This window comes from Hesperophylax consimilis, chromosome 1 (genome assembly GCF_061612785.1).
Source record: "Hesperophylax consimilis isolate HC1 chromosome 1, BYU_Hcon_1.0, whole genome shotgun sequence".
NCBI lineage: Eukaryota > Metazoa > Arthropoda > Insecta > Trichoptera > Limnephilidae > Hesperophylax > Hesperophylax consimilis.
This window is the reverse complement of record NC_142836.1, coordinates 40,999,283-41,016,849: the sequence shown is the minus strand read 5'-3', so window position 1 is coordinate 41,016,849 and position 17,567 is coordinate 40,999,283. Positions and strand designations below refer to the sequence as shown.

At 35.3% G+C, this 17,567-nt stretch overlaps 1 protein-coding gene across 1 annotated transcript; it reads right to left on the bottom strand.

Moving 5' to 3' along the window:
- Positions 1 to 1,471: 1,471 nt before the first annotated feature.
- On the bottom strand, positions 1,472 to 5,886 carry LOC149426898 (protein scylla-like). Its single transcript, XM_089634019.1, has 3 exons — positions 5,522 to 5,886; positions 4,319 to 4,652; positions 1,472 to 3,990 (listed from the first exon to the last, which is right to left on the bottom strand). The coding sequence occupies exons 1-3, from the start codon at positions 5,574 to 5,576 to the stop codon at positions 3,903 to 3,905; spliced, it is 477 nt and encodes a 158-aa protein (XP_089490145.1). The 5' UTR covers positions 5,577 to 5,886; the 3' UTR covers positions 1,472 to 3,902.
- Between the last annotated feature and the right edge of the window lie 11,681 nt (positions 5,887 to 17,567).

The following is a 17,567-nucleotide window of genomic DNA, read 5'->3' as shown; positions in this document are numbered from 1 at the left end:
CAGAATAATAGAAGAGTATGTATGAATGTGAATGAGGCAAGGAGTGTGTGCCAAGACCGAGTTGTTTGGAGGTCCGTCCTCTCTGCCTACCCCTGTGGAGAAACGGCGTGATGGTTAGTTAGTTGTATTGTATTACATCTAAATAGCATACTGGCATACACTGATCATGAAGACTGTGTAATGTATATTAAAATCCATTGATGCTCAAATTACAATTCGAAAATACAATCGATATCATTGCAAAGAAAATATGACATGATCATAAACTCAAACAGTCGATGATATTATTGCTTAGAAGCTTTTATTGCATGAAATTCTCCACTTAAATAGTCAGTATTATACTTGAAGAATAAAATAACTATCTCTGTATTAACTATGGGTAGATTATCCGACTGTCCTCAAATGTAACTGTGTAACTAATCCTCAAGTGTAACTCAAATGATTTCCGTCATTTTCCACCTGTATTTTAATTATTGAGGGCCTAAATTATGTTTCAATTCCGTCAACAATGTGAAAAAACTATAAGGGAAAAATTTTAAATAAAAATAAAACCTTAGTTTAATTGGTTCAATCTCCATACAAAGCCACAATAAAATGTTGACTTGTCGACTGAGTTCCGTGACCCCTGCCGTCAGAATCAAAAGATTCAGTCATGCCAACCAATAAGGCGTTTTTAAAGAACGATTTATAAATTCTACACAAAATAATATAAAATAAAACTTATATTTTCAGAATCAGCATTTTTTGATCCATATTAATATATTTTTGATTGGAGTTCCTTATTATTGGGTATATGATAAATAAAATAAATATATTATTATGTACCCAATAGTTTTTTTCTTCTGCGTCACCCATTATGTTCTTGTACACTGTAGATTTACCACCATATTCAATAGAGCTATGAACCCTAACCTACTGCATTTATATTTTTTTGGTTATAGGAACCGTTATAGCTTTGGTGGTTAATTTTACCATTAATTCTAAGTGCCCTATTTCACCGGGACACCAGTGGTGACACACTGGTGTCTGAGTGAATGAGCAACCATATATTTTACTGGTTGGCATGCGTTGATGCTGGATGTTTTGGCCACCAAATTGTTGCTACCCCAGGCCCTCCCTGTATAGTTCTACACAATTGGTTTGGTGTACCAAATGGTGTCCTGGTGAAATAGGGCCTTAATATCACAATTCATATTGTTGCCCCTAATTGATATTTTTTGCATTCAGTACAACAGTAAAAATTGCAATCATCCTTCATGCAAAACCGTAGCATCGTAGACCGTTCATGGGTCGCTACAGTTTTTCATTACCATTGCCCGCATTCTTACTGTACCCGGTTTATGTAGATTCCTTACTGACCCGTGAGGGCGCAACAATAATTATCAACATTTTCAATTTTGTTTCTTCCTTTGTTGCATGCACGCTATATTTTGTGTATTGGGTAAGGGAATGGTGAAAGGAAATACATATGTTAGATTTTGAACATATTTATTTTTATATATCTTTTTGTTAATATCTTTTTACGTGGGATCGCCACATTTTATATTATATATCTTTTTTTTGATATTTGGTTTTTTAATATATTTTTGTATTTTTTCACATTTTTTATATAATTTGCATATACAAATTTACAACCAAGTAGATAGCTTACATATAATGAGAAAAGTATGTTATGTCAAGTTATCAGTATCACCGGTAGAAGGGAACCATAGCCCGGGCAGATGCTGCGACATGTGGAGTTGTCAGTATCGTTAGTAATCGGAAACTCTAACAACACCACTCACATGCCGTACCTCGGTGGAAGGGAAACAGCCCGGGCCACTACTGCAGGCGTGTGGAGTAGTCGGTATCGTTAGTAATCGGGAACTATAACAATACCGCTTACACGCAGTTATTACACCTTAGTACCTCGGCGGAGGGAAACAGCCCGGGCCAATACTGCTCTCATAAACTACACATTTATTTGTACATTGTTTAATCATATCCTCTAATAATCACTTGGGACACCTACTATCACACAGAGCCTTTATATATATATTTCTACGTTTACATAAAACACTTATTTGTTGACTATAGCTATTATTTGACTGTGGGACCTCACAGTTTGACTTCCAAACAAGGTTAAACAATTGATTTTGGTTACTCATGCCAAATATGAATTGATACATAAATTCAATGTACTGTCCGTGTTTGTTCTCGTCAGGTCACAAAGTTAAGAATAAATTAATGTAACATTCATAGAGATTTCATTGTATGCAAAACTGAATCTTACTGTTATGAAACATTTATTAAATTCAATGAATGAGTAACATTTGCAAAAGTGAATTATAACATAAATAACACTTAACTCGAAACATTTTACATAAATAATTTGCAATTCAAAATTTGAGATCAAAAGAATTGGTCACCCATTATACACACTGGACCCGAGATTTGGAAACGTAGGCTCCAGCCTCCTTCGAACTTTCTTATTCGTCTTCGTATCACTCCTCACTGAATCACACTTAAGCTCTAATACTGCTATTTCAAATACTACCATTTATCTGTAAGCAACCTTTAGAGATATGCGACTGGGAGTGTTGCAGACACAATGCGGCTTTACTTATATTACAAACAAACTATTCAATTGGACTTTACTTTACTGTGAAGGGCTGGCAATTTGTTATTGTTGGAATCGATCATTAGAAAGCTGTCATTGTACAGAATTCGCTATGATAGTTAGTTACATTATTAAGATCACTAAATGTATGTAAAATTAGAGAAGAGAGATACATACAGAAATCCTCGTGTCTGAACTCCGCGAGTCGGCTTCTCTATCTTTCTTTATTTGTTTCAACAGAAAAAAGTGTTTTGAACCTGTAATGGAAGCACGGAGCACAACCAGCTGCCAGTGCAATTGGCTGTGGCTGTGAAAGTGCACAAATGCACATTCAGGTAAAGGTATAAAAGGGTAAACAAGACCTCCCAGAGAACTATCCTAAGTTAACATTATATCACGCTGCGCTTTCTTAATATATTACATCTACATCTACACATATATAGAAAATATGATATACTTAATTTTAGGGTATATATTTATGATCCTTTTTCTTTCGATGGGCTTCTTAATTTTTTTTTTATTTTCAGTCAATTTTAAGCACAGTCGACACAAGTATGTTAATGAAGGGCCATTATTTTCATTTGCTTTATGAATGACTTCATAATAAAAATGAACATGTCGAAATGGCAACGCGTTATGATGAATTAATACTGTTTATGGAAAAGGGTCACTTCAAGGAAGGAAGGACTCCGAATGACGACTGAATGATGAATGGGGTTCTTTAATAAGCACTGCACCGACTGTACTCTGTTTATTCAATTGACATCATAATTAGCAGATATGACTGAACCAAATTAATAATCTAAGAAAATTAAAAGGATATCAGAAATAAACAAATATAAACAAATAACTACATTATTTTATCCGTAATCACAGTGAGTCTGTAGTTGAAATATTATTCAAACCACCAAGTAAATAAAACTATCAATGTACGAGTAAAAAAAAAAATGAAGGTGAAAATGGAAATTGAATAGCGAAACATTAACATGGCAACGTGAGAACTAGCCTCCCCCTATCGGTTGCTCATGAGACGCAATATCCATACAGATGAGTTCAAGACGTGATATGAAGAGTTGTAAATGCTTTGAACATTCTTCAGGACCGTTCCGGAGATCAAAGACTTAGCAAACAGACGGCGGGGACCATTGCTCCCAACGACATCAGCTCACCCGAGTTCAACATTGATGGAATAATCCAGAAGTTCAAATGGCGAGAAGTTCTTCTCACGGATGGCCTCGGCATTCCACACGGAAACGCTGCAGACCGAGCTAGAAGGTTGAAGCGCATTCCTCACCCTCGTGCTTCAGTCTTGCTGGTACGACCTGTACAGCTTCTTCTTGGTCAGGGTGAACTGCGGGCTGATCACCATCGTTCCGTTTCCTGCCAAGTTTCTGTAACAAAAAACAATTCTCATTAGAATCCATTCACTCTAAATTCTCATTTCAAATGTCAATTTTCTTTAAATTCCTTTTCCATGTAACTAAATTCTTTCTACAAATATTCTAAATTCTTATTTCAAATGAGTGTTCTAAATTCTCACTTGAATTCACATTTGAATATTCTTAATTAAATGGGTGTTCTAAATTCTAATGTCAAATATTCTAAATTCTCTATTATGGTAAAATAATATTCTAAATTCTTATTTCAAATATTCTAAATTCTTATGTCAAATATAGTATTATTTATAAAAAAATTCACAAAGAAAGAAGGTGTAATTACTTGAGGAAATGTGGCAGGAGATGAGTCCAAGCGGGGGCGGTGTGCTGCAGGGTGAGGTGCAGCTCAAAGGTGGACACGGTAGAGTGGTCCATCTTGAGGGTGGCCAGCGGTGTTGGCTCGGGCAGGCGCTCGTCCCGCAGGCTGAGGAACAGAGTAGCTCCACGTGCCCCGCAAGGCTCGTGTTCTGCCAGCGCTAGGCAGGCCCGCGCCACCGAGGGCAGCAGGGTGGCCGGCACAACTACCTCGCCCACAGCCAGCCGCCCCTTGGCAGCCCTCAGCTCCTCTTCCAGCCGCCGCCGGAGTGCGTCTCCGCTTCCCCAAACTCCTTCGGATACTAAAATAAAAAATAAAAATAATAAATACATAAACGAAAAAAAAAACTTTGTTAATTTTTTGTAATATTTTTTTTTGTGCCATCCAATCAGCGTTGGGAGATTTTCGCAATAAATAACCAACTCAAATAACTAAACGAAAGACCTTATTAAACAATTAGTGACTACAGGCAATAATGGTTCTTATGCAGGATGCAATAAGAATCAAAATAGCCCGACGGTTGCATCTACCCGAGTATCGACGCGAGCTTCTACGTGACCTACCCAATGTTCGATTTTCTACACAAGTGAAAAAATTAAGAATTAAGGTTATATTAAATTTGAATGAATATTATTTCAGGAAGATGCAGTATAGGAAGAGAAATAAACCTAATAATAAAGGTAGAATTGATTTCCTAGGTCTGCTTGGGGGGTTGGGTGAAGAGTGCGAAGTGTGGTGCGGGGGGCGGGGGACCGGCCGGGTTGAAACACAAAGGATGCGGGGAACAGCTGAGCGTTACCTAACGCCAAGGAACTGTCACTTCCTAGGTACTTGTTACAAAACAAAGGATCGAAGCCAGGAAGACGTCAAAATTACATATTATTTCCTACATTTTAGAACAATTCTACTCTGCTTGGTAACGTCCTGATTACAATTACACTAAACTGTCAATTTCGAAGAATCCCACAATATTTTGGATTTATTTGCAAGCATAAAATCAATGACACTTTAACATAGGTAAGAAAGATCCGATAGAACAATATTTATAATTTTCTTTGACACTTCTTCTGAAATATAGAGTCGATAAATGAGAGAATATACTAATCTTGTATCGATGAGGATTTATTTACTAATTGAGTGTGTAGGTATTGTATAAAAATAGAAGCTTACCTTTGTCATAGCCGAATCCTATGCTGAATTGATTAGTTGCCGGTAACACCTCCATTTCTTCTTCTTTCTATTATTTGTTATTAAAAACTTTATGTTTTACTGTTCCTCTCGGAACCTATTTTTTAATGTTAAAAATATCACAAGTTTTTTATTATTTATTTGCACTGAAACCGCTAACGGGTAAATACAAATTCTGGAGATTTCGTCAAATAATGGCGAATGCTAATATTTATAATGAAAGTCGCTGCTTTTTAACTCATCGAAACACGGATACTCAACAGTTTTCTTTGTCTCGGAGTAAGCCGGCTAGCGACGATACGACCTATCCAGAACTCTCTACTTCGGGAACTGACGCAACTTTATTTCTACATTCGATTAAATAGTGCCCCACTCCAATTGCTCTACGTGCACTGGCTTTCGAATTGGCTCGAGCGCGCTATCACCGAGCGGGAAAACGGGGTATTAAAATAACGACACCTCACAACGGAGTATCGAATCCTTACTTTACACATCGCACACTCTTCATATTGTTTGTTTCCTTTTGATGTTGTTAGGAGCACTTGCCCATCAGCTGTCGCGATGTTGTCCGACCATGGGGCCTAGCTGCTGCTAGCTCGGGCTCGCTTGCTTGCTACGAGTGTAGTTGTTGGTAGCGGGGGACCCAGTTGCGATGTTGCCGCTAGAACGGACTCGTTTTTCTTTGTTCTGAACTGCCGGAGCCGGGCGCTGTTGCAAAATTAAAGTTAAACCCTACGCTGACCCTAATTAGTTTTCCGACTAGGGAAATGTATCGGGTTATTGTTTAGGATTATTTCTTTGTCTTTCCAGTTCCATAACAAGATACGCAACAGTCTCCCTTTTTACAAACTTACCGCAGGGCAATAATCTGCAAAGGAAGTTCTGGTTTTTACTTACTTATTATAAGAGAAAATTAAAAACATTATTTCTTGGACGCGAGATCTAGTGACCACAGAACTACTAGTATTTATGTTAATATTTAATAGTGATTGTTTTAAATTATGTAACGCTTTTTTAAAAATGAAATATCACTCCAAGCAACTATGTATATTTTATATTATTTGTGTATCGAATAAATAAAATAGTTACCTACGCAAATATCAGACGTTTTTTATCAATCGGCTGTTATTATTCCAAAAATAAGATATAAATATAAAATACAATCATGGAAGTTTTATTTATCAATTTAATAAGTATTAATAACCTATTTTTATCAGATGACAACCTGATTATTTACGTATAACGCTTTCGCCTTAAATATCTTCATCATAAAGATTATATCAATAAATTAATAATAAATCACTTGCGTTGTGATAGTGAAACAAAATTTTCCCTCGGGAAAGTCCTGGATAATGTAATTACTTCAAACTCGGAACGTCAATTTCATCATGAGCTACGGAGTTTTGAAGTATCCAAATAAGGCAAGTCGCCAGATTGTTTGTTCCATATTTGTCTATTGTTCAATATAAAAGTGTAAAAAACCCGGAGGAATCCGGGTAATAATTAGTGAGATCTCAATCATAAAAGATAAATTAAAACTTATTTATTTGATGCCAACTTTTTTGCAGAATGCTAACGCTATCGCTTTCGCCATATTTTACTATTATTTTCATTAAAAAATATATTGGTGGGGTGTCGCAGTACCTAAATGTCGCCCCACGGTTAACAAAGGATCTCCTATAGATACGCACCCGTTTTATTTTATGTATATTAGCGTTTATTATGAAATGATGCGTGATTGTGTGCGGAAGAGAAAATTGTGTGTGGTGTTCAGAGCACATAAAGCTATAAGCACATCGAAAAGAGTACAAACATAATGGATAACGCTGGGCGTTCTATCCCCCTCGTATACCCATCCATTTACAATAAGTATACATGTCCAATGCCTAGATATACTCACTAAGTTACTAGACTTACTACTTGCCAAGATGAAAACTGAGAAATTTGTTTCTACTGAATTAAAAATATGTTGTGCATTTTAATCGTTTGAATGCTACGCGGCGCAAAAGCGCTGCGATCGTTTGTATTGAAAATTGCGACGCAGCGCAAAAGCGCTGCGAGTTTCAGTGTTGTTTTGGTGCTCGGTGGGGGTGGACGTACTCTAACCTCGCGCGTAATTTGTAACGAGAGTGCAGTCTTATACATTTAAAAATAATTTTTTACCGTTTTTTTAATATTATTTTAAAAAATAACCATGTCACGTGTTATTATTTCGAACGTTGATTCGATTCCTACGGATAGTGATGATCGTGATTCTACGGATAGTGAAACAGCAGATACAAATAGTGATGATAACAGTATTATAACGCATCGAAGAAAAAGATTAAGAATTGAAAGTGAGTCTTCTATCTCCTCTTCATCTTCAGAAACAGAAGAAACACCAATTTTTACCAAAATTCCTCCGACAAAAGTGTTTTCTAAAGTAACAAATGATTTTTTAGAGACTCCTGGTCCTAGACAGGCGCCTCCTCCTGATGGCACACCCATAACCTATTTCAACTTATTCTTTACCATTTCACTGCTCGAAACCATCGTAAGGGAAACAAATCGATATGCTGCCCATTTTTTGGCCTCGCACACTGTATCGGATAATTCTCGAGCAAAAAAGTGGACGCCGACAACAATATACGAAATGAAAGCCTTTATTGCCGTCTTACTCGAAATGGGGATAACGAAAAAGCCAACAATTGCTAGTTATTGGATAAAAAATTCCCGACACATACCATGGTTTAGGACAATGTTTTCAAGGGATAGGTTTCAAATGATTTTGAAGTTTTTTCACTTGGTTGATAATAGGTTATTATTTGAACCAGGTCATCCAGATTATGACCCATGTGGCAGGTTTGATGTGCTTGTCAAACATGCAAATACTGTATTTCAGCAGCATTATATACCAAATCAACAATTATCCATCGACGAGTCGTTAATTTACCATTCTGCCATAAAACAATACATTCCAAACAAAAAACACCATAAATGGGGGATCAAATTTGGGATGCTGTGCGACTCGATTTCTAAATATTGCTTGGGTTTTTTCTGCTACAAAGGAGCTAAGAATACAGATGACACAGATTTAGTAAAAAAATATGGTCTTGGATTTGCTTTGAAAAAATTGCCTTTTTTTGGAAATTACCTGAACAAAGGTTATCATTTGTTTACAGATGATTTTTACACAAGCTTACGCTTGGCCAAAGCTCTTTTGAAACAAAATACATATCTAACTGGAACAATAAGACGTAACAGAAAAGAGATTCCTCCAGAAACTAAGAAAGCAATCGTAGGAGAAGCCAAATACCTAGCACATGAAAATGTTTTGATGTGTTCATTCAGAGACAAAAAGTCCGAACCAAACCCAGTCATATTGATTTCATCCAATGCAGATACTAATAGTGTGACGATCAAGAAAAAGAAAGGGAATTGTGAATATGAAAAGGTGAAACCAAGCATGATTGATGACTACAACAAATACATGGGAGGTATGGACGAATCTGACAAAATGTTGTATGTGTATTTGGACGAGCGAAGAACTCTTAAATATTGGAAAAAAGTAGTATTCAACATATTTGGAAGAATGGTGCTCAACTCTTACATTTTGTATGTTTCCAACACTAAAACCGAAAAAAAAATGATCCGGCTCCAATTCACATCGAAAATTATTGAGGATATCGAAAAGGAGTGGATGAATCATAAAAATGGCGTGTCAACACAACCATCTTCATCGAACAAAAAATTTGCGCTGGAAAAATTACCAGGACGTAACTTACGCCAGTGCGCGGTGTGCAGCAACAGAGGGAATGGGATAAAGCGAACCCGCCTTATTTGCGTTCGATGTAGGAAAGGCCTACATGCTATTTGTGCGGTAAAACATAGTTGTTGAGATTTTTTTTATATTTTTTATTTTCAAAAAGAAATAAAATACAAAAATAAACATATTTTATTTTTTCATATTCATATAAATAAACATTTTTTCTTTATAATGCAAAAAGAATTAATAAAATTGATTGATATTTGTCTAAATTAGAGTGTTTTATTTGACACCATTATTTTTTCGTATTAGGTACTTTATCGCTTGTTTGGATTTGAAAAGTACTTACGCACAAGGAAATACACGAAAGGCGTATTTTCATATTTGGAAAACCAACTTTTCGTTGTGGTTGTTTCAGTTTGGTTAGGTACCTACCTAGATAATAATTTAATAGAAAAAATGAAGAATCACCCTATAAAAAGCACCTTATTAGAGCCAGGTACTTAAATACGCGTTTTACATTGTTGTCGTTTGTTGTTATTGGTTTTATAAATAAATTGTGCGGAGCGTAGCACGTCCACAGATGTAAATACCGGGTGATTCAGGCGCACTCCGGGTATATAGCCGTTCAGATAAACAATAAACTAATCCCGGATGACCCGATTCGAATTAAAGAGAAAAACTAATGTTGAAATTTTCTTGATAAGTACCTACTTGCAAAGTATTTCGTTTTCCGCAGTAGCGGTAGGTACCTATTGGGCAATCGTGCAAGTTTCCTGACTCACCTCACTTTTCCGCTTAGCACCCTGATGTACGATCAAGTTCGCATCATTCGTGATTGTTAAGCATTACTTAAGTTCCCAGTTCCCATTTTCCGTATATCTAACTTTTATTATATTAAGAATCGTGACTGCGTCATTTTTACTGGCTATTTTCGAACAACTTTGTTTTATTTCTCTGTTACAATAGCCAAAGTAAAGCAATATGGCCAGTACCTCGCTAGGATAATCAATTCGTTACCTTTATGACTCGATGAGTCATCGACCGATAAGTTTATTTGCCCTGGTTGTGAGTCAAAGTGTTTGACGCTCTATCGGCTATTATATTCATTATTGTGGCCTTTCTTTTTAACAATGGCGACATATACCTACTATTTACATTTACTCAACTGCAACGGACAATGTCAGATATGCGGCGGTGTATACAAAAATGAGGAAAATATGATTCAATATATTCTATGAACTGCGGATCAAGTTTAACCCGAAACAGCTGTGTACATTATTTGACAAAGGGGCACACTTTTATTGTTGTATGTGTAGGTATATCGTTGCTCACATCGTATTTTCCTTTTATATTAATATTCTTATGCAATTAACGTGAATATCCTAGTACAGGTACTACCGACGACGATATTCGAAGTTCGTAGTAAGTTTTATCCAAAACGACGAGCTGATAAATAATTATTGGTTCGTAATAGTGCCAACAGCCTCTGCTAAAAATAATAACTTTACCTTGATGAAAACATGTGTATGAATTCTATTACTTATGTATATACAATGTGCATGATTTAATCATTCAATAATTCGCTACGCTAAGTAGAGAGATGGGTAGGTAGGTACCTACATCGCATATGTTTTTATAAGTGTCCCAAGATTTTTTTAAAACTTCAAAAGCTCTTTTTTTTTAAATATTATCTTATTGCAAAAAAAAAAACACAACTTCAAATCAATATTAGTCACCAGGAGTTCGATGTCAATTTATTTCGTTCCAATAGATAATTATTTTAGGTTAAAAAAAAAAGCCGTGCCCAACAGGTGAGTACTGAGTAGGTAGGTACCTCACATTGGAATAAGAACAAAGCAATGAACAACATTTTAACTATAAAGCTAGTCTCACACGTATGCTGTACTCTCATAACATAATATGTTGGCTTGAATTATTTCACCACACCGCTCCCCATACATTTCCTGTGGAAAAAAATAATCGCCTTGCAATAACCCAATGTAAATTATTATCATAGGTAGGTACTTTATCGCTTGTCTGGATTTGATTTTCTATGTAAATGTATGGCGAGCGGTATGGTGAAACAGGCCAAGCCTTATATACCTATACATTGAGAGTTTAGTGTGAGATTAGCATAAATCAGAAAATCTATTTATTCAGCGTACTGAAAAGTGAACAGCCCTTCCTCTCGACATGCTGTTTTTTTTCAGAGTATAATAATTGTTCACTAAAAATAAATAAAAAAATGTATACAGATAAGTAACTGGCGAAGCCTATTAGTAAATAAAGCTTTAATTTTATAAATAGTTTCGATCTTTCTCGATAAGTGCGATGTTCGATTAAGCTTTGTGAGGTAGGTACTAAATAACAATAATAGATTGACACGATCCATCAATAGATTAGTTATCTAAAAAAAATAAGTGATAATTGATAATAATTTGTTTGATAGGGTAATTTATTGTAATTGATTTGGTTAATTGCAGACGAAAGATGATTATTTATAATACATGGTGTCTGGAAAATCGTAAAACAAGCGGGAAACCGGTGAATCCAAATCACATTTGTAGTAGAACTTTTTTGATTTGAGTTTTCGTTTTCAAGTAATTCTAGTCCGGAGTTGGAAATTTTTTTTGTCAAATGTGAACAAAAATCGGTCCCTATGGGGTTAATATCAGCGGTATACATATTTCATTTTTAAATGTGTCGAGCGTAGACCTGGTTTCAAAAGTTTGTTTTAATCCTTTGCTGCCGAAACTATTCGAAATGCTGAGATCGAAAAAAAAAAGTTGTTTGGGGTTCTCTATATGATGCAGATTTACCAGTTTCCCGCTTGTAATACGAGTTTCCGGATACCGTTTATAGTTGAGATGATTATTTCTTACACAAACATATAATTTTAAAGACGATAAGTATTTTTATTTACTTATTACATTTTTTATTATATTTTTTTACTGACTATTTTTTTATCATATATACAAAGCTTATAATACGAACGAAAAACAGTAGAAATGAACGAAGAAATTGGTTGGAGTAGGTATAGTTACTTGGCTATGGCGGCTATCTGAACAAATTAATGACAATTGCACAAAACTTACATCAGTAATATTATGATTAGTAATATTGATAGTAATATTACTAATATTACCTATTATGAGAAATGTATTATAAATTTGTATTTGATTTTGCACAAAAACGCGCTATACAAGTCATCCAATTATTATTATTATTTCTGAAAATTGTTTTGATGAAATATATGATTCATGCAATATCCTAAGTTTTTCTAGATTCAGGGTAGTCCAGCCCTGATGAATGTGAACCTAATACAGAAGTAGTAATACATTAATCGAAGGCCTCCGTGGTCGAGGGGTAAGGCTACCAATTAGCAAGCTGAAGGTTGCGGGGTCAAATCCCAGCGTGCGCAAGTAATTCTCATTTGTGCTTGAAATGGCTTTAACCGTGTTTGGTGACCAGATCTGAATAGCCGGGTACTACCCCGCTTTCCTCTTCCCTATCTTCATCCCCTCCCCAATACCTTCAGCCTCACAACATACCCCAATTGGGGATGCCATAGTCTCACTGGCTCCAGATGGTTGTGCGGTATTCACATTTACAAAAAAAAAATCTAAATTTTCCAAATCTATCGTAACTATTTTTCAATACCGTCACCGGTCGGTGGCCGAGTTGACATTGCGTTTGGGTCCCACTTAGGCGTAGTGTGTTCAATTTCTCGGCCGGCTAAGTCCTCCATCGCAACACAAGCAACATTTTCAGCTTACTGTGGTGGTATTGGGAGATTTTCAAATATTGACAGGTTATTCGAAACCCGGGAATGTTTGTCTTTCTTTAAAAAAAATATATATGTATATCGTCCACAATGCGTTATATTTTATTTTAATTAAATGTGTACAAGTGTTATTATGTGTTGTCAGGTGAATATTAGTTCCTAGCTGGGCAGATTGCCCGTTCTAAAGGAACCAAATACTCAAATCAAAGCAAAATACCAAAATAATATATTTGAGGTGACAGCAAAATGTTGATTTTTTTTATATATTTGGGGTAAGATCAGTTTGTGGGCCCCGTGTAGAACCGGCTCGGACCAGTTGAGACGATAACCCAGCAGCGGGACAGAGCGGGCCCAACCATGAACTGTGGGTAGCTACTAGCTACTATCTACCTTATAACAACATACCTATATATATACTGTGTACCTATCATAGTTCCATGGTAGCTCTATCCGTAGCTATAGCTCTTTGCTGGTAGGAATAGTACCTATCCAAATATAATACAGCAGTACATAGTATATGATAGCAATAGCATGGATGTGGATTAGTGTATGTAATAAACATTACTTAGTATATATGCACACACACAGTCAAGCGGTGGTCAATGGTAAACAATTCCACGTTCCCGCCTCTCAGAATAGAGTATCTATATTGAATAGAATAATATATTGTAAGTGCTATAATTGCAACTACACGTGCTCAATTTGAAAAAGATTTGGACGTATACAGCAGTCTAATAATATCTACCCGCAAAGTGAAAAATACATTTTCAGGGACCAACACGTGTGTTTGCACGTTACCGTATACTAATAATAGCTATAATTTCACCACTTAGATGAATTAAGGATTATTTTGTTCATTTCGCTAGTCTGAATGAAAATATGATTTTCAGAAACGCGTCAAGTAAAACAATATTTATTTGATTTGTTTTTTTACGTTATCACATCAATTAACATTTTCTATTATTAATAACAGCGTAGACTAAATAAGTAAGATGAATAGATATAATATATTATCAAGTAAACACTGAGACTGTGTATGTCAACTTATTTTAACAACAACAAGCCAACCGGTTTCGGCACAGCCATCTAAACGTTGTTTGAAATGGTTTTAGTCGTATTTGGTGACCATATGTAAATAACCAGGCACATCCTAACCTTCCTCTTTCCCATCTCCTTCCCCCTCCTCTCTACCTTTAACCTCACCGCAATTGGGAATGTTAAAAAAAATATATATTATACACAGTTCCGTCAAAAAATGTTTCATAATTTAAAAAAGTGTTTCTAACCAGATTTATTTATCACAATAATGATTGCCTAATTTGCATTAATTTTTTTGTTAAACATCATTTTCTCACAAACAACCTTTTTTCGTTTTTGCCCCTCCCACTACAGCTAAAACCTGCTAGAAAACTGCCGTTTCGTATTCATGCAGGAAATGAATATTGTTCAGTTGAATCGTATGTTCACTCCGAACTCCGACCATCGAGAGGTTGCAGACGGTGAAATCAGGAATGATGCTGCAAATTAATATTATGTTATTGAAAATGTGAAAATCAACGCCGACATCCTGTAGTTCCTGATTTCACCGCCAGCAAGCGATGGTGGGGATATTTAATATGTAATTAGGTAGTTCGACTATTAGGTAGATGAATTGTTTGCTTCACCGTCTTTACTGAGCAGACCTAAAAATGTGTAGACCGCAATCAAAACCTTCATTTTATTACTGAAAAAATACAATCTTCACCTATTCCTATATGTTGAAATAGTGCGTTTTAATAACCATTTCGTAATTACAGATTATCTCAAAAAAGAAAAAAAAAAAATTCTAAAAATTAATCGATAAAAATCTTTCTAACATTTCGATTCAAAAGTTGGTAAACACTCGAAATAATCGAATAAGATGAATTTTTCTCGCTTTATTTGAGTAACAAAAATATTGTTGCATCTTTTATTGGTAAGGCGCTTTTCGAAAGATTAATCGGAAACATTTTTTTCTTACATTGGTGTTTCGGAATTGTTTTGATTATACCCGTTGCAAATTAATTGGCATAGATTAGTTGCTAAATTAGGCAAATACTGGCACGTTTTCGTATATTTTCTCTCAACAAGTAACAAGGTGGTTTTAAACTGTACCGCGCATTTCAAACAAACCGGCGATTTGTCCAATGTACTGCGCTTTACAGAAACAACAATGGCGTCATACCAAAAGACAACCTGAAAAGAGATAAAACGTCTATCATAGTGATTTTTTTTACCTTCTTATGTAAATCTACTCTGTAACTGATAAGAAAATAATAGCTTTATTCGAGTTCGAGCGACCACGTAATCTCGATAGCTTTGTCCTTTGTCTTCCACTCCTTCCCCTATGTTCTATGTTCTGTCCCCCTTCTCCCCTTGATAAAACTACTAGCACCACATTAACCTTATCCCCCTTTAGCCAGGTAGTTGGAGAATTGTAGACAGAAGTTAAGTCTATAATAGGTAAAATCTAGGTCCAAGAGAAAAGTGGCGTGCGGAATTCTTTGCTCATTTCCGTAATTAATCAAGAAAATATAATTAATTATTAAAGAAGAAGATAATACTAATAAGTATAAACGAAACATGAAACAAGACACACACAAATTAAAGGTAACGGTTTCAACTGGGAATCGAACCTGTGATCTCTATCTCACCGGGACAACGCCTCTAACCACTCGACCATTGGTACCTAATTATTTTATGTCATTTTTGTCGATTTCATATTTCAAATTCATAGTTAACAGTATTATTCTCAACTAATTTTTCCCATAATAATAATAATATTAACAAAAAAAACTTCTATCAGTTTATGAAAGAAGTGCCGAAATGTGCGGATTTTATACTGTTTTATCCGTAATACTATGCGATTCAAAAATTTTGATCGTGGGCTCTCGTACTGTTAATAAAATCTAGTAATTATAGCAATAGAAGTATGTATTAGATAAAACATAGTAGTGTAACTTTTTCATTGTGTAATTTATAAATTTGAAATAATCTAGTCTTGTAACTTGGATTGCTACATTTTAATTTGACTTATTATTATTTTTATATTAGAACAAAATAAAAATATGCACGGTTTCAAGTTAAACCTAAATAAGTCAGCACTTGGATAGTACCTACTTGTAATAATAGTATGTCTACCTACGTGCAGAGTGGAGGGTAGAAGAAATTGAACTAATAAGTATTATGATTTATGACCTTTATTTAGATAATAGCACCTAATTACTTCGAAAGAGAATGGACACGTCACAAAATAGAAGTCTTTCTGTTTTAGTAAACTTTGAAGAGTGAGTGCACGCACGTCTTTGTTAGCATTATAGTTGCATGCTATAATCATGGCGTCGAAAAGCTACGCACAGCATGCTACGTGCATCCCATCACGTCAGCCACGATGTGTATGTAGGTATAATATTTAAACCCAAAACGGAAAAAAATGGGTGATGGACGCAGCGTGAGACGAAGATTTCAAAAAGTGCTGCACTACTCGTTATTCCTTCGGGCAAATTAATAGTGTTGACGAATAATAAATAATATCATAAGCTATCAAATTTCAGGTACCTGTACCTAATTTGTAATTCATTGAAATGCTATTTTAGTTACCTACTTGGTTAAGTTAGGTAGTGCCTACTAGTTAAGCGCTGTAATAAAGTAAAATAGTATTTTAGGCACATTCCTACTTCGTACCTAGTTACATTATCAACGAAGAAAGAATTTTATGTACCTACCTAGTAGTTAAGTATTATAAGTTCAGTCTTTTTTTAGGTACCTACCTATCAGGTATGTAGTACCTAGCAGATGAGCGCTATAATAAATCAATAAAATATTTTAGTTGCCTGGTAGTTAAGCGGTCTAATAAAGAGTGAACTTAAAATACTTAACTACTAGGTAGGTACCCAAAATACTATTTAGTTACCTACTTGGTTAAGTTAAGTAGTAATAAAGTAAAATAGTATTTTATGCACATACCTACTTCTTAGTAACTAGTTACATTATCAACGAAGAAAGAATTTTATGTACCTACCTAGTAGCTAAGTATTAAAAGTTCACTCTTTTTTTAGGTACCTACCTATCAGGTATGTAGTACCTAGCAGTTGAGCGCTATAATAAATAAAAAAATATATTTTAGTTGCCTGGTAGTTAAGCGGTCTAATAAAGCGCAATAATGTTTAGGTACCTAGTAGTTACATGGTGTAATAAAGAACAATAATGTATTGTTTGTTGTTGACTGCATGTGTCGTTATCTATTGTGCTATTTACTATTGAAATTAATGCAGCGCAGGCAGACAACATGCATCGCTAAAACCTATTAATAACATATACACCGCGCGATAAAGGCGATGATGTCTCAACATTATTATATCCGGACATTTTCAAGATGGTACACGTGGTTGAATAACTTATCCGTTCAGCGTCGATTAATTCGTCACACAACTAGACCGGTAATAATAATAAGTGTTTACAGAAAGTGGGGCCATAAG